The sequence below is a fragment of the Elephas maximus genome, chromosome 16 (assembly GCF_024166365.1).
Source record: "Elephas maximus indicus isolate mEleMax1 chromosome 16, mEleMax1 primary haplotype, whole genome shotgun sequence".
NCBI lineage: Eukaryota > Metazoa > Chordata > Mammalia > Proboscidea > Elephantidae > Elephas > Elephas maximus.
Genome location: NC_064834.1, coordinates 47948651 through 47966640, shown reverse-complemented (window position 1 = coordinate 47966640; position 17990 = coordinate 47948651). Strand labels below are relative to the sequence as shown.

Below are 17990 nucleotides of genomic sequence, written 5' to 3'. Positions count from 1 at the left end.
ATGTGACAGAGTAGAACTGCCCCATGGGGTTTTGTAGACTGTGATCTTTATGGGAGCAGATCACCAGGTCTTTCTCCACTAAATCACTGGGTGGGTTCAAACCACAAACCTTTCTATTAGCAGCCGAACACTTAACTGTTGCTCCACCAGGGCTCCATCCCCTCTCACTGAGCCCTCAGAATTAGGGGCTCTGGACTTGCCCCATGGGGTAAGGAGAAAGTTAACTAGAAATTTTAAAATGGAGTCCCTAATCCACATCCTGGTTTTGAGCTTATGAATTGATATCTTAAAAATGTTTCATCACATTTGTTTTTTCCAATAGCTTCAATGCAACTGCCCATATATATTTAACTGAAAGCTACAAAAAAATGTGCATGTATTTCCATGCCTGCCAGAAAGGCCAGTGTCACTGTGACCATCAACCTCAGATTCAAGACTTGGAGCCTGACCTGTATATATGTTTGTGCAGGTCGAAACAGCAGGCCCTGGGAATCCAAGTTACCTTCTTCACCTGCAGCGCCATGCCCACTGCCAAGGGCTGGGTAAGTACCTGTTGCAGAGAAGAAGCCGAAAGAAAGAGGCCCGAGGTCACCAAGTACTTAGTAGCAGAACTAGAACAACGGCTTCGCTCTGCAGACTCCCTGGTAATTGCTGTCCCCATTTATCCCAACTAACCCCTTTCCCTTTCTGCCAGAGGGCTCCATCTGAGGTTAGGAGGATCATAACTAAATCCTGCTCCCATCCCTCTCCACTGTTCAAGGATAGGCTTCCTAGACATTTACACCACTTTCATAATTCTTGTTTAAATTTGAGAGTGAAATGATAAGTGGTCAGCTCCACTTGTTTTCATTGTGGTTTAAGAAAGATAATCTCTTTATTCCACAGGAAGAAGCCAGCTACACCACTGAAGATAGTAAGTTAATTTTTCATTTAAAAGTGTTTCATATTTCCTACAATGTTTATTCTCATCCACTTGTTTCAAGTTGAAAATGCTTTCATCTAAGATGAACACAGCAATCTTAACAACTAAAGTTGCTGGCCAGATGGTCCAAGAGAAACTTAAAATACTCAGTTAGCCAGGGAAGATGCTGCTTAGGAGCGTATCCTCGCTTGGTCCCAGCAGCGTTGCTGAGTGTGTGCAGCAAATCAGAGACTGAGGCCAGGGTCCCTGCCTCCTACCACATCTGCCTTCCCCATGGGAACCTGCACCTAAGCCCATGTATCCAGACCCCATCCACTGACCTGGGAGGTAGTGGCTGGCAGCTATGTATCAGGCCCACGTAAAACAAAAAAAAAGAAAAACAAGCCCATTGCCACTGAGTCAATTCCAACTCATAGTGACCCTATAGGAGAGAGGAACTGCCCTATAGGGTTTCCAAGGAGCGGTTAGTGGAATTCGATTGCTGACCTTTTGGTTGGCAACTAAGTTCTTAACCACTGCATCACCAGGGCTCCCAGGCACACATAGGCCCAACTATAGTCAGAGAACAGTGTACTGGGGCTCCCTCATTATGAAAGGAAGCCCACCTTGACCTGGTACCTGCCATGCAGCTTAAGATTTATACTCACTTAGCAAGACCAGATGCTAGAATCTTACTACATAGGCACTATTGCCTGGGCAGAGCCCAGTCGTCATGGTATCCATCAACCCCATTGACAGAGCACAGAGGTCCCTAAACCAAGACAACACTGCCCCTGCCATGAGACACTTCCAGCCAGTTGTCACTAAACCAGTTGAGCTAGGGGTTATGTGTTTTTAATTTAACTGTTGTTGGGATTGAAAGAACAGCTACGCATCATATAAAAGTTCTCCCAAAATACTTATCTTAATAATATTGCTTTGACTTGTATTTCCACATTCAGCTGTACTGAATATCATTGCCTTTTTTTTTTTTTTCTGTATATATATAGACTCCGATTGCCTCGCAACAGAATGCATCAAGTGTTTGTGAAGGTAAATCTATATGTTATTTTGAAAGACAAGCATGTCTCTTAAAGTTGGTTTCATTAAGGATTTATATATAAATGTATTTCTAAATTTCTTTCATTATAAGCTATTGTAGATATGAAACTCAACTTTCTAAACAAAATGGCCTTGACTCTGCGATGAATAGTGGGGAGCAAAGCAGACCAGAACCTGAGCTTACGGCGTAGGGTCTTTGGGATAGCCTACAACCTACATGCTAAAAACCTGCCTGTTTGCAGACAGGTATGCCTTGCCAAGAAACAGTATAAGTGGCCCTACACAGATGTGAACAAACACAAATTTAGAGCCATTCCCATATCTGAGAACTAATTCTTCAGTTAAGGTTATGAATTTTTTTTTTACTCTGCTCAAATGAGAACACATTATTTTGCTAAGTTTTCAAAGTTCAAATGTCTATCCTCTTAGTGCATTTTTAAATGCTTTCCTTCCTTTGTTTTATCACCAGTCAAAAGCCTCACACACATTTTCCATTAGAGCTTTCCCACTTTAAATTGTATTTGAGAAATACTGGGGAAAACCCCACAAATCTCAACATTTAAGACATTATCTAGCAATTACACTCCTTTACTCATCTAACCCCACACTTGAAGGCACCCAATCTTCAGATCTTATAGTGAGTGTTCCTCTCACCATCTCCTGATTGGTATGGGCATCTCTACAACAGTGTCCTGATTTCTCTGACTCTGAACAATGGATGATTTCTGAATGTGCACTGCAACTCACCCTTTCTGCTTTCATTGCTCTTATGAGGTTTTTCCACCTTGTTTCCCACATCTTTTTTCGCCATACTATTTCATTCCTTTTCTGCTGATTTGCTTTCTTCAGCCTTTCCTTTGATGCTTTTGTCTTCTTGCTCTTCCATTTCTTGTGCTCTTCCATGCCTGCTGATCAGGGATGAAGTTATAGTGGAGACTCAGGGCCTCTGAGCTACTAAAAGAAGTAAGTATAACCCTGTGCAAACTTCAAGGCTTTGAGAGCCCCAAAAACCAGGAGAAAAAGAATTCATGGCATACCCCAGGCTGTTTAGGTGCATGGTGCCCCCCTCCCAAAGGGCTCCCAGTACAGGGCCTTGGCATGCTTTCTCTTTTGTTCCTTATTCCAAGAACAGAAGCAATGGCCTTCCAAACCCAAAGAGGGGGAGGAGTCTCTTCCTTCCCTGGGAAGGAAGCCTTTAGGCAGCAGAGGCCAAGCAGGTTTAGTCAAAGCTCATTACGCTGTTGGGACTAATGTGTTTATTGTCCCTCCTTCTGAAATTACTAAATTGTAGAGTCATGAGCAAAACCTCTAACAAGGCTACTCAGGGTAGCTTATCACGTATTCGAAATATGATCTTCCTAACTTCTGGGCACCACAACAAACTCTGACGTGTATCTTACTGTTTATTTAAATCTTTGAGTTCTTACTACTTTTATTCCTTTTAGGTTCCTATAGTAGGAGATAAGGAGCCCTGGTGATGCTGTGGTTAAGCGCTTCTCAGCTGCTAACCAAAAGTTTGGTGGTTCGAACCCACCAGTCGCTCCACGGGAGAAAGATGTGGCAGTCTACTTCCATAAGATTACAGCCTTGGAAACCCTATAGGACGGTTCTACTCTGTCCAAAAGGGTTGCTAGGAGTCGGAATCAACTCTACAGCAAGAGGTTTATAGTGGGAGATCAATAGGTCTCAGACATTCTTCATTGCAGGAGACACAGCCATGGGCATACCCAGATTTTAACATACCCCCAGAGAGTGTTAATGGTTCAGTAGTAACAATCCACTATGGGCTTCAACATAAATTTCGTACATTTAGGTTATGTGCGTTTCCATATGTACTGGTTATAACTCTATCTCTTCCCCTCCCATCCAGGAAAACACAGTGAAATGCAAGTGAGATCAACACCACTATAGGGATAATGTTGAATTTGCTCCAATTAATTTTTCAAAAATTGGATCATTCACAAACTATTACTTTATTTCTTATTAGTAACAAATTACTCATACTACATCTCACAACTCATCAAGGCACACCAGGGTGTTCTAACACTTGTGTATGTGTGTAGTGTGTGTGTGTGTGTGTGTGTGCGTGGAGACGACATACAAAGTTGAGGGTGAGGTATTCAGAGGGTAGCTAAAACTTGCTCATCTTCTGCTCCCACTAGTACTCACACACTTAAAAGTCCAGTCCCTACAAGCTCAGTCCCTAATAGCACAAACATCACTAGACTGACAGGTGAACAAGCCAATGACATCTGGTAAAAGACAAGTTTCCAGGAAGACATCGGACGAAATTTGGTCCTTCTCAGATGATAGTGCTGGGTGTGGGGGCAGAGACAGATATTTCACTCTAATCCTAATATGAGAATTTTCCTAATCCAGAAAAACCTATCCCTGCTGAACGTCACCGAGGGTCTAGTCACAGACAAGAAGCTGTGCAGTCACCAGCATTGCCTCCTGCCCAGAAGTAAGAACCTTTTCTTTTCAAAATACTAAGTTGCTGCAGGAATTAACACTCGCCTTGTTCTCCCACATAGTGAGCTGGTTTATAAATCCTGTAAAGATCTGCTAACTGCTTTGTAATTAAATTTTAAAAGGTGCTAAATTAGTAACAATTTTACTAGAGTTGCAGGGGTCTAATATTCAGGCTCCCCCTAATTATTGGGCTTAACTAAAATCTAGTATCTCAGTCAAGGCTCCTCCTTTTTTAAAATTAAGGAGAAAAATTTTGCTTATATTTAAGGTTTTGGTTCCTCTCCTATCTTTGGATATGTTTCATTGGCCATTTGTCTTGACTTCTTTGTGACATGCCTGTTCAGAGCATCTTCAGTGTAAACAAGTCATATTTATTCACATGGTGCTTTAAAAAATGGTGCTTTACCCTTTAGTTAATACGAAATCATTTCTTTCAGACAAATTCATCAAAAACCCATCCCTCTGCCAAGTAAGTGCAACGAAGTCATGAACAGCGATACCAGGTAGTGGTTAAGACTGGGTCTTGGCATCTGACCTATCTGGGTTCTAACACCAACACTGTCACTTCCTAGCCTATTTCCTAATTTGTAAAATGGGGTGAAGAATCAAGAATATTTATCTCACAAAGTTGTTTGGAAAAGTAAATATTTTTTAGATAATTTTTACTTTCTTTTTTAGTACTGATTTAATATCTCTACTGGTTATATATCTTCCCCCCCCCACACAAAAACAAACAAAAAAACTATTTTCGAAGTTAAAAGATTAACTAAAACAACATATGGGAAGTTCCTGGTATAGTGGTTGGAACATATAAGTTCCTCAATAAATGATAGCTATTTAAATTAAAGCTAAAATACATTTTAATTGTCATACAATATCTCTACAAAAGGCACCTGAGAAGAGAATTTGGCAAATATCTGTATAATTTTCCCGAGACAAAGCAACCATTGCTCTAAAAGTATGTGAAGCAGATTAGTCAGGTTCACAGAACGTAACTGTCTAAACCCAGGTTTGCTTTCTACTCAAGGAAGGAAAACAAACAAAAAAATCTACCTTACATGGGTAATTTAGGAAATATCCCAAAATAATCAAGATTAAATTAGTTTCAATAAACAGAATAATCATCACATAAAAAAATATTTATGTGCATGTATACTAAACACAAATCAGTCTTTAAGGTTTTAATTAGATTTTTGATTCATCTTAAATAAATGAAACTTTTACTAGTTTTTTATTCTGACAATACAAAATCAAGATGATTTTCCTATAGAAATTTGTCAGTATTTAAAAGCTTCATTATACATTTTTTTGTTTATCAATCGAAGCCACTCTTTCAGTTGATAAATATTTATTAGCCATCTGCCATGTGCCAGGCACTGGTCTAGGCAGAGGGAATACAGCAATGAATAAAATAAAGTCCCTGCTCTCGTGGAGCTTAGTGTCTACTAAAGGAGACCATCAGTAAAAAAAGAACACACAGGTAAATAACATAACATCAGGTAAATGCTAAAGAGCTGTGAAGAAAACTAAAGCAAGGGGGCAGAGGGTGGGGTGTAGAAAGTAACAGAGGCAGTGAGAGCTGCTATTTTAGATAGGGCAGTTAGGAAAGGCCTAATCTGTAAAAGGCTATTTTAAGGATGAAATGAGCTAATATATGGAAAACAGAACAAGCCTGGCACATATTTGGGGCTCCGAAAATGTAAGCCATGTGTACTACACCAACCACCAAAACTCAGAAACCACCAGCTGCTGTATGCTGTGTGTCTTGGGAAAGCCTGAACACCTACTCGCCTTTGCCGCTCCCATCTGAGAACACCATCCCCACTTAGGATAGGCCCTCCCTTCAGGTCCAGTCTGGCCGGGCCTACCAAGCCTACACAGCCCACTGCTGTTACAATGGTGCCTTCCTCCTTTGAATGTGCAGGGCACTCTCATCTGAACTACCTGGTTATCATGCACCTGTTCCTATCTGTCATAGGGTCGCTATGAGTCGGAATCGACTCGACAGCAACGGGGAACAGGTTCCTCCTGCAGACTTTCCCATATTAATAAATGATAACTCTGGTCACTCTGGCCAAAAACCTTAGAGTGACCCTTGACTCCGTTCTTTCACACACCTCCAGTTACTCCTTCAAAATCTATCAGGAATCCAGTCATTCTCACTACCTCCATTGATGCCAGCTCTTCCAAGCCACCATCAACTCCTGCCTGGGTTTGTGAGAACACCGAACTAGCCTCCCCTCTCTGTTGTTGCCCCTTCTATCTATTTCCAGCACAGTAGCCAGAGTGATCCTGTTAAGAGACAGGTAGATCATATTAGCCTTCTGTTCAAAACCCTCCGAAGGCTCCCCATATCATGCCTCATTAAAGCTCAAGTCATGATAAGGGTCCCCCAGGTCCTATAAACATGGTCCCCTCATTGCCTCCTGTATGACCTCATCTCCTTTTTCTTCCCCTTTCTCACTGCACTCTAGGCATAGTGGCCCCCTTGCTATTCCTCATACATGCCAGGCACGCTTTTGCCTCAGAGCCCTTGCACTCACCATTGCCTCTACCTAGAACTTTCTTTCCTCAGATATCCATATGCCTCCTCCCCCTCTGCTGACGCATCTTACCCAAACATTACCTCAAAGCCTTCCCTAACGAGCCTATTTAAACTTGCTGCCTGCCCAAGGCTATTCCCAACCTCCTTCTTTGTTTTATTTTCCCCATAGCACTTATGACTGATAGTGTGTATATAATTATTTGTGTTTTATTGTCTATCTCACCCCATTTAAGCTCCAGAGGGACAGGACATTTTGCCTGTGATGTTGACTGCTGTATTTCCCCCAATGCCTGGATCAATGCCAGGCACAAAATAATGAATGGATAAATACAACTAAGTATTTTCTCTATTGCATGTGTCTCCATATCTACACTATAAGCTCCTGGAGGGGGTTTATGCCTTAAGGCAGCAATTCTCAAACATTTTGTTCTCAGGACCCCTTTAACACTTTTAAAGTGATTGCAGACTCAAAGGGCTTTGGTTGATGTGTTTCTTTCTACTGATATTTAATGTACTAGAAACTAAAACTGAGACATTTAAAAATGTTTATTCATTTAAAATAATCGTAAACTTATTACACATTAACATAAATAATATATTATGAAAAACAACTATATTTCCCGAACAAAAAATTTTAGTGAGGAGAATGGCTTTATTTTACATTTTTGGAAATCTCTTTAATGTCTGAAGTATCAGAGACAGCTGGACTCTCATATCTGCTTTTACATTCAATCTGTTGTGATATGTTATTTTGGTCAAAGTATATGAAGAAAATCGGGCTTTGCACAGATTTGTAACTGGAAAAGAAAAGACCTTGTGAACCCCCTGAAAGGATCTTGGGGACATTCAGAGCACACTTTGAGAACCACTGCCTTAGGATTGTGTGTGACTGTGTCCCCTGCAGCACCTGCTACAGTATTACAAACATTATTCAAGAAATTGTGAAAATTAATTGATATTTCAAATCCCTTTCAGGATTTCCAGAAATGGGAAGCCCAACTGTGGATGGACCATTACCCAGCTTTTCATCTAATTGCAATTTGTCAGAACAGGTATGAATGAACTACAGGTAAGGGCATGCCCTCTGATAAAAGAGAGCATTGGGTAAAGCTTGAGAATAGAGTCTGTATTTTAAGTCAGTTTGTGAGTTACCATTTGCTGGTGAGTATAGAATCCTTTTTTTTTTTTTTCCAGTGACTAAGACTTTGCTCCATTTATTTCTACTTGCATTCCAGGTGCCTTGAGTAACAATTCGAGTTTCTTCAAAACTAGCAAAGTGTGTTGTCTTCATTATTCTTCTTCTCACATAGATTTTATTTAAACTGTAATTTCCTCAGGATAGATCTGTGGAGGCTTATGATACTAAAACGTATATTACTTTACAGTTTAAAAAGAGAAAATCTAAGCTGCAGCTTTCTGAACTGTAAAAGAGGGATGACATCATCTGTCCTTGCCTTCAAAGTAGTTGAATCAAATAAGATAACGTCTGTGAAAACACTTTGCAAACTAAAAAGCACTCCACAAAGCAACAACGAGAGAACAATGGAAAGACAGTTCATAACTTATTCAGAAGAAAAGAATAAATGGCTCAGGAACCTAGCGGAATTTATTTGTTATGTCCAAATAAGACAGCCAAGGCCAAATGGGAAAAAAAGTCAATTATATAATTTTTACGGTCAATCAAAGGAAGCACAAAACTCATTTTCCAGTTACTGATCCCAAATGTAGTTAGGCCTGTCTTAGTAATGCAAAGTGAGTCCGTTTCTCATACACAGAAGTTACTGAGTTTTTATGGCCCATCTCATGCCTAACAACACCCTCTATTTCACAGGAAGCTGAAGTTTACTGTAAGCCATGGTATGCTGGTGCCTGTGATCGAAAATCTGCAGAAGAGGCATTATACAAGTCAAATAAGGTTTGACCATTTTTCAACCCCGTATAGTGCCCTCAGTCTATAATAGGCCCAGTTGTTGTCCTTATAGTATGCTAATTAAAATAATTGCAACAGTTATGAATGCAGGGATCTTTTTCCCTTACTCAAGAGGGACCACCATCCTCTCCATCTTTGTTCCTCCTTCTCATTTCTACTTGTCCTTTCATCTCTCCAAGGATCCACAGGCTCCGCTGCTCCCCACACAGTGCAAGAGAAGTAGGCTTCAGGGGTAGGCTCTTTGTAAGGCTTGGTGCTACATGAGGCCCATGCAGGAGTGAGAAGTGACAGGCTATTTTGGATCATTGCACCCACGCTCCTTTAAATGTTTTTTTCCTCTTTTCTTTGCCAAGTGCCACTGGTTTATAAATTTTCTCTCACATTCCTGGCAATAATAGGTAATACTTCTTTGTCCAGGGTTATATATTACCTCTACCATGTGTCTTTAGTGCTACTGGAAATTAGTGGTGGTTCATCCAATTCATTCAACAAACATTTACTGAACAACTACTGTGTCAGGTGCTGTACTTGGCACAGAAGATTCACAAGTAATGAGACATTCTTTCCTCTGAAAGTACTTACAGACAAGTAAAGAGAAGAATGATACAGAGAATTCCTGTTTTATCTCTTAACCAAATTTGCCAGCTGCTGGTACTGGTGCATGAATAGCCGGGCCAATGGAATTGGACAGAAAGGCCAGAAATGGACCCGACTTCATATGGAAATCTAATATATCCAAGGGTAGTATCTCAAACCACTGTTTTAATTTAGGTGTTCTGTAGTATATTTTAATATCTGGTAGGGCTTGTCCCCTCTTGTGGCTCTTTCTGAAGCTAGACAAATTGATACTAAAATTCATACGGAAAAATAAGCATGCAAAGCACTGAAATGAAAGAATTTTTTTAAAATTAGGAGTGAATGTAGAATTTTGTCAAAGGATTTTTCCACCTTTTTACAGAGATAATAAAAAATTACTTTTCTCCTTAGATTAATATCATAAATTATGTTAATAAATTCCATATTATTGAACTTTCCTACTTGGACATGTATATTATTCTCTTAATGTGGTGTTGAAGTCTGTTCAGTAATATTTTATTAAGATTTTTGTATCCAGAGTCATAGGTAATATTCGTTTATAATTTTATTTTATTGCTCTATGATGTTTAGATATCGATACTATACTTGCCTCATAAAAACAATTTGGAAATCTTCCTTCATTTTCTATGCTCCAAGATAATTTATATAGCATTGAGACTATCTGGTTTCTAAAGCTGGCAGAATTTCTCTGTAAACCATCTGGATCTGGTGCTGTTTTGTGGAGTAGTTCCTTGATAACTTTCTTCTGTGTAAATTGGTCTGCTTAAGCTTTATATCTCCATTGACGTTGATTTTGGTAAACTATTTTTTTCTAAGAACTTACCCATTTCATGTAGGTTTCCACAGAGGTGAGTATAGAGGTGCAAAGAATAGTCTCTTCTGGTGTTTTAAAACTTACTATCAATAATTATTTCTTCCTTGTCATTTCTTATTTTATGTATTTGTACTTACACCTTCTTCATGATTAAATTAGCTGTCTATTTTGATTTTTTCAAAGAACCAGAATTTTTATTTATTAAATTGATCTGTTTTTGTTTCTTTTCTCCTTCATTAATTTCTACTTTTGTTTTTATTATTTTCTTCTTTGCTTTTTTGGGGGGGGTTGCTTTGTTCTTTTTATAGCTTTATGAAATGAAAATTTAATTCATTTATTTTAATTCTTTCTTTTTTATTGATATAGGCAATAAGTTCCCCTCAATCACCACTTTAGGAGTATCCTATAGGTTCTGATATGTAATGGTTTCTTTAACATTATTTTTGAGAAAACCTGTAATTTCTGTTTCTGCTTTCCCTTTAACCCAACCGTTGTGTCATAGAATTTTTTTTTTTTTTTAATATCCACTTGGAAGGGCTTTTTTGTTTGTTTTAATTTCATTTTTTTATTTCTAGTTTTAGTCCTTGTGATCTGAGAATATTGCTTGTGATATTTCCATTTCATGGAACCTAGATATTTTGGGTGACCCAATATATGATCAATTTTTTTGTGAGTGTTTCACAAGTGCTGAGAAAAAGGTATTTTCTCCATTATCAAGGTGGTGTTCAATATATACCCGTAATATCTGCTTTACTGATTATGTTGCTTAAATCTCCTATATCCTTACCTTTTTCCTGGGGGACAGGGAGGTCAGCTTAACCTGTTTTGTACCAAGAATGATGTATAAAGTCTATTATTCATGTATTTCCAGCTGTTTCTCCTTATTACCTCCTGCTTTATTTGGTAGTTACTATGCCATATTCTCATTGTGAATTATGACTTTCAGCATTATATAAAGTAGCTTTGTTTGGCTCATTTAATGTTTTATATCTGGATCACATACCCTTTTTTTTTTTTAATTGTTTTTATTTTCCTGGTATATCTTTGCCAATTCTTTTATTTTTAGCCTTTTTTTTTTTTTTTTTTACTGTTTTTTTGTCTCTTGTATATAGCATAGAGTTGGGTTTTGCTTTATGAGACAGTTCAAAAATATTTGTTAATAAGCAAGTTAAGCTCATTCACATTATTGATATGACTGATAAGTTTAGTCTTAACCTTGTCATATTATTTTATGTTATTATTACTGTTACGTGATTTTTATTGGGTTTCTTTCTCTGTTTGGAGAGAGTTTCTCTTTGCTGTATGAAGTGTCTTAATTGTTATTTTTTAATTTTTCTTCTGGTATTTAGACAGATTTGTATTTTTTCTTCTAGTGGTTATCTTGATATTTACATCTTTTACAGTGCACTTAAACACTTTGCTCGTTTAATGTTTACTGTCTGGTCTGTCAGTTTTAAGTGGTGTCCTTTCAGATACTATCTATAAAACAGTCAGTGATCTTATTCTACTTTTCTTCCTTCTCCTCTCATTTTTTTTTACTTGCACCCTTGCTACTTTGTCAGAACATACAGCATTTTCATGCTGTTCTTCTCCACCCTTGAAGTCCTAGCTGTACAATTAAATATATTAAATGCACTATAATAGTCCTTTCACTGATTTCTCCCGTTATTTCTGTTTGACAAAGCTCACTGCAGTAGATTGTCAGGAAGGACTTGTGTTTACAGTATTTCATGAGTTCTTGTACATTTAAGGCTGCTTTGTCACAGCCTTATACTTGGAGGAAATCTTGGCTTGAGTTTTTAGAAGCATTGCTCTGTTGTATTGCTGTATTGCTCTGTTGTATGATGCTCTTGAGAAGTCTGGTGCCATCCAGGGCTGATTGTCTTGCCCTTATATATAATTTGATATTTTTTTTTTCTTAAAGGCCCTGCAGACGTTTCTTTGTTTTAAAAGTCTAATAGTTTTATCAGAATACATCTCTGAGTTGATCATGCTGAGGTCAGGTAGATGTAAGCCTTTTCAATATGTAGATTTAAGTTTTCTCCTATTTCCAGTAAGCTTTCTTAAGTAATAGTTTCAAAGAGTAGTTCCATTCCTTTGTTTTGGTTTCCTTTTTCAAGAACTCAAGCGATATATGTTTTGGACTTTTTCTTTATTCCCATCACTGTCTCTCTGACCCTATTGTACTTTTATCATTTTTTTAAATCATTTTTCTTCTCTCTTGGTTGTGTTCATACCTTCCTTCAATGTTGTTTATAAAATTTTCATTTGAAGGTACTGTCCCATGGGCATCTTGTAATTTCTTCTTCATTTCTGAAATAGATTTGTGCTTTTCTTCAATTTCTTTCCTGAGTTTAATCAACTTCTGTTGCATTTCTTCTTCCTTCTTTTTGTCCATAATTTTTAAATTTGTTTCTGGATTAGTTTTATAAAATATTTAATTAAATTTGGAGTGTTGTGTTACAGAGTTTGTTTTTTGTTTTTTTTTTTCCTGCTTCAGTGTAAGTTTTTTTGGTGAGTTTTTATCAACTGAAGCATTTTGATTCCCAATTTCTGTTTTCATTTTGCAGAACTTTTGAGTGGAATCTGTTTGCTTTTTCTATTCATAGGCAACTGGTAGGCATGGCTCCTGGGTCAAGAGTACCCTCTAGGCTTGATCCTAATGTGTCTCTTCACATATATCTAAATCCTAAAGCATATTATCTTACTTATCACATCATAAAGCTAGCATTGAACTCACTGAGGATTTTCTACATATATTTTCTTATGTCATATATTTTGCTGATGTCTTTTTCTTGGAAAATAATAAGCTGTAATCAATAATAAAAATTATGTAGTTAGATAATTATCTTTTGAATGTAATATAAGTATTCTTTATAAAATAATTTGTAACCTATGGAAATATGAATGAAACTAACCAAAATTATGCTTTTCTTTTTTCAACAGGATGGATCATTTCTTATACGGAAAAGCTCCGGACAAGATTCCAAACAACCATATACATTAGTTGTATTCTTTAATAAGCGAGTATATAATATTCCTGTGCGATTTATTGAAGCAACAAAACAGTATGCTTTGGGAAGAAAGAAAACTGGCGAAGAGGTCAGTAATTTCTCTTTTAGCTAAACTCTGTAAATATGTATTGAGCACAATAGCATCATACTGTATTAAGTGCTAGGGATAAGAAGAAAGGATACAAGAGTACTTGGTCCTAAGCTTCCATATATCTCATAAATAGAGAACAACAGGTAATACTGTGTTCAAGTAATTTATCCTATGGGAGAACCAAAACAGGGAAAGAGTGGCGTGATGTCAAACTTACATGCTGGTCCCTTTCATTCAGCTACTTAATGGGGTCAGTCTGACCTAGGATTTTACTCCAGGAGACATATAAATCAAGGTTAACTATCAAGCAGAATTAAGGTTTAAAGAATCAAAGTCAGGAGCCAGACTCCAAAATTAATACTTAGAATCTCAGCTCTGGCACCAAGTTAGGTGATCAGGGAAAGATCCGGAGGAGACAAAACCTGTTGAGTTGAAACATTGGATCATTACCTTTGGGCCTGAATGAGCTTAGGGACCTGCAGCAAAAAAAAAAAAAAAAAAAAAAAAATCTTATGGGTCTTAAATACTAACTGAACATGAACTTCAGCTCCTCTTTAATCTTGACCAAACTCAATGCTCACCCTAGGCCAGTTTAGCCAGCCTGTCCCTGTAGTGAAATATGGGCTGGAATAATCCATGAATGCTCCGTAAAGGGAGTGATACGTCTCTGGTCTTGAATGATGGGCTACATTTGAATAAAAACCCATTGTCATAGAGTCAATTCTGACTATAGCGACCCTATAGGACAGAGTAGAACTGCCCCATAGAGTTTCCAAGAAGCAGCTGCTGGATTCGAACTGCAGACCTTTTGGTTAGCAGCCTGAGCTTTTAACCACTGTGCCACCAGGGCTCCACCATTTGAATAGGTGGACAGAGATATGGAGGAGAGGAGAAGGAGAAAAGACCAAAAACAAAGTTCAAGTTAAGAAACACTTATTTTCAAGATTTCCCCAGGAAAATTATACCCAGTCCAAGCCTAGCACTTGTTAGGAAGTGTCTGAATTGTTAGAAAGTGTCATAATTTTTCAAATGTCTGTCTTCTCCACTAGGTGAAACCAGTGACTACGTATTGTTCATCTCTGTATCTCTAGAACAGCACAGTGGTTGGCTTCAATGAATGTTTGATGCTTATTAAATGAATAAATTATTGATTGAGTGATTACAGGCAAGAGAATAGCATTTGTAAAACAACTGAAAAGGTTTTGTGTCAATGCGTGTGCTCTTAAAGTCTCAGATATTTAGAAAATACAAAATTCTTGAATCTGAGAACATTGGTCAAGACCAAACTAGGGTTCTAAAATGTAGATTGCATTATCATTCAACACCAGTTCAACTTTACCAGGCCTGCCTACTTTCTCCTACTCATAAAAGCCCTCATTCTCACTGAAGCCTTTATCGTAAAAGTCTTTTTAAATAAATGTTCCTCAGTAGTAAAAAGAATGGTAGGAGATGGTGGTGATTCTGGTAGAACAGAATGATATTTAGATGCATGATTTCATTCTGGGCATCTAGCTCTTCTATAAAAGGCTAAAGGGGAGAGCCTGTCCTGTTTAAAGATCCTGACATCCTCCCACATAAATTTGGAGCTCCAAAAGGGATTCTGGACTTTCATGTCTTTCTAGGAAGCTCTGATAAAGAGCAGAGAGATTCTTTTGGCCCACAGATTCCTTATCCCCACTTCAAAGTAAATAGATCATATTTGTTTTTGTTTTTTGTTTTAACTCCATTCCCAACATATCCAGCCTATGGACACCAAAAGAAGTACTGTATTCTTCTTCTTCTTTGTATTGAATAATTTATTTTGTGTGGTTGTTGTTGCTGAAAATATACATGGCAGAACACAAACCAATTCTACAATTTCTACACGTACAATTCATTGACACTGATTACATTCTTCAAGTTGTGAGACCATTCTCAGCCTCTTTTTCTGAGTTGTTCCTCCCCCATTAACTTCACTGCCCCCTAAGCTTCCTATCTAACATTTTGAGTTGCTGCTGTCAATTTGATTCCCTACAGATAGTTCTTTAAAAGAGCACAATGTTCAAAGTAGACATTCTTTGCTAATTTAAGCTAAACTATTTCTGTTTAAAGATGACTTCAAGGGATATTTTTGGTTTAAGGGCAATAGTTTTGGGGGTTATCCAGCCTCGATGATTCCAAAAAGTCTGGACTACATAAGAATTTGAAATTCTGTTCCATATCTTCCTTCTTTTGATCACTATTCTTATTCTTACAGTGGTATCAAGAAGCACTGACAGAGTCAATTAAAATTCTTATTTTAATAATCCCTTAGTAAAAAAAAAAAAAATCATGCCTCCCATATACTTAACATATGAATGGAAAATGAAAAGTTTGGTTACAGGAGGTCAACCATGTGGATATTTGGAAAGTCTGGGTGTTTGTATTTGTGTTTGTGTGTATAGGTAGAAAAAGAAGCCAGTTGATTAAATATTTAACTTTCCATGTAGCTGTTTCGGCATATGTAGATACAGTATTGAGTAATCTTACAGCTTTGGCAACTCTCTATTTTATTAACTGTGAGATTTTGAGTTATCAAACAAGTTGCTTTTCTGTCCAGGTATAAATATCTCAAACACACTGAGTTAGTATAGACAGGAAAAAGAGAACTGAAGGAAAACAACAACTAAGTTACACACAATTCTTTCAATTAAATCACAAATACACTTCAACCTTACTCATCATTCCCTGCTTCAAACATTTCAATCCCCAAACCGTAAAACAAAGCAATACTCAAAAATATTCAAGGACTAGAGAGACAGAATGAGACTTTGTGTAGGTATAGCAATTCTCTCCTTTGCTTCCTGGGTTTAGAACATACTTTTCCACTTGGAATCCACTTCAAAGGGGTCACATGTAAGGGCTATGTCATTTCCCGGTCCTGCAGTCTATATATTTAACTTCCAACACCATTCAGTAAAGACAGATGCAATGCCAGAAAAACATAATTAATGTCTTGCGGTATTTATCACAAAAGGATTTCATTGGGAATTGCAACAGGGTTGAATGACTGAAGAGAAAGAAAGGAATAAAGACTAAAAGTATTCAGAAATTCCTGTCTCTCCCGTCGACCTAATATTCATGTACCCATTTGAAAAAAAAATTGATGAGTATTCTGAATATTTTACTTTATTCAACATATAGATGTTTGGAAGACATCCAAATAATTAATATAAGCTTTTTAAAAACTTGTATTCCAGATATTTAATTTTATTCAAAAAGTTAAAAGAGATAATAAAATTAGTGATAGTAATTGCTGAATTCATGGCACTGTTGAAAAACAATGACTGCTTTTTAAAAAATGACTTTAAATGCATTTCTTCGGTGACTGTGACCTTGTCCCACATTTGTATAATCAATGCATTTCATTTCATGGCCTGTGTTAAATTTATTTTCCCTTTAATTTAAAAGTTAGATCATTTTTACTTTCAGAAAGGATTTGGATAACCTTAAATAAAAACTCATAGACAACAGGAATTAAAATATAGAAAAATAAATATGTATGGCGAGAGACTGGCATGAAATAGTTAATTAGGCATTCATTTTGTTCTAAGCTTACTGGTAGCCAAAGCAAAAATGGAAACATGAGGATTTATAAAGTTTTCATTATTTGTTAAAAAAAGAAGAAGAAAAAAAGAAACTTATCTGACAGTAAATTTAAGGGAGAATTTATTAGATCAATCCTTTTATCTAAGAGTTGTATAATATAGCAGATAATCTGTGGTTTGTCAAAAATTCAGGAAACATAATTGTATGACAGTTTCACATTTGACCCTAAATAAAAAGCAAAATATTACATTATAACTCAAGAATTTCTACAAGAAGTTATGCTAATTGACACTATCAGTTCCATTTTTAGACTTATTGAATATGGGAAAAGCCAGGGCCTGTCACCTAGAAGGCTACAGCCTTCGTAAAACTAGACTTTTTTAGGCGATGTCAGCTGGTACTAGTAACTTTGGGTAACTTGAGTAAGTGGAGAAGGTAGAACTCAACCGGGCTTTGAAAAATGGGAGGAATGGAGCTCGAAGTTAACATAAATGTCAGTGTATAATTCACCTATGTTTTCTCGCTCTAGTACTTTGAAAGTGTTGCTGAAATAATCAAGAATCACCAACATAATCCCTTGGTTCTCATCGACAGCCAGAATAACACAAAAGATTCCACAAGACTGAAATACGCAGTTAAAATTTCATAAAGAAAAAAAAAATGCAGGTCCGCATCGTTGATTCAGACATTTTCCCAAACTTTCTACTTTGGATAAAAAATCTCAAAACTTCATATTTTGGATTATGAATAATCCAGTAAGAAAACAGAAGATGGAGGCAACTATTAAGGTGGTCATCCTTTTTTTTATAAGATGGTCACATGAAATTGTTTTATCTATTGCCCGACATGATGAACTGTTAATATTTGATGAGGTTGAGTTATTATTCTACTAATACTCTCCAAATAAATCATTATTTAAAAAAAACAGGTGTACAGTATTTTGAGTCATGTGAGAAAATACCACACTATTTTCAAAATAAGAAAATAATATTCTTGG

General features: G+C 37.0%; 1 protein-coding gene across 4 annotated transcripts in view; it reads left to right on the top strand.

The window, feature by feature from the left end:
* The window catches only part of BLNK (B cell linker), a 91875-nt gene extending 73993 nt beyond the window's left edge, over window positions 1–17882 (top strand). Inside the window, exons 7-15 of one of the 4 annotated variants that reach the window (XM_049856083.1) lie at window positions 470–542; window positions 886–913; window positions 1912–1954; window positions 4343–4427; window positions 4873–4904; window positions 7956–8032; window positions 8812–8895; window positions 13268–13423; window positions 17523–17882. In XM_049856083.1, the coding sequence (XP_049712040.1) occupies window positions 470–542; window positions 886–913; window positions 1912–1954; window positions 4343–4427; window positions 4873–4904; window positions 7956–8032; window positions 8812–8895; window positions 13268–13423; window positions 17523–17642 (698 nt within the window). In that variant the 3' untranslated portion in view covers window positions 17643–17882. Of the gene's footprint in view, window positions 1–469; window positions 543–885; window positions 914–1911; window positions 1955–4342; window positions 4428–4872; window positions 4905–7955; window positions 8033–8811; window positions 8896–9485; window positions 9827–13267; window positions 13424–17522 lie in introns of those variants that run through there. The other 3 variants (XM_049856082.1, XM_049856081.1, XM_049856084.1) reach the window with 3 other exon arrangements.
* The last annotated feature ends 108 nt before the right edge of the window (window positions 17883–17990 follow it).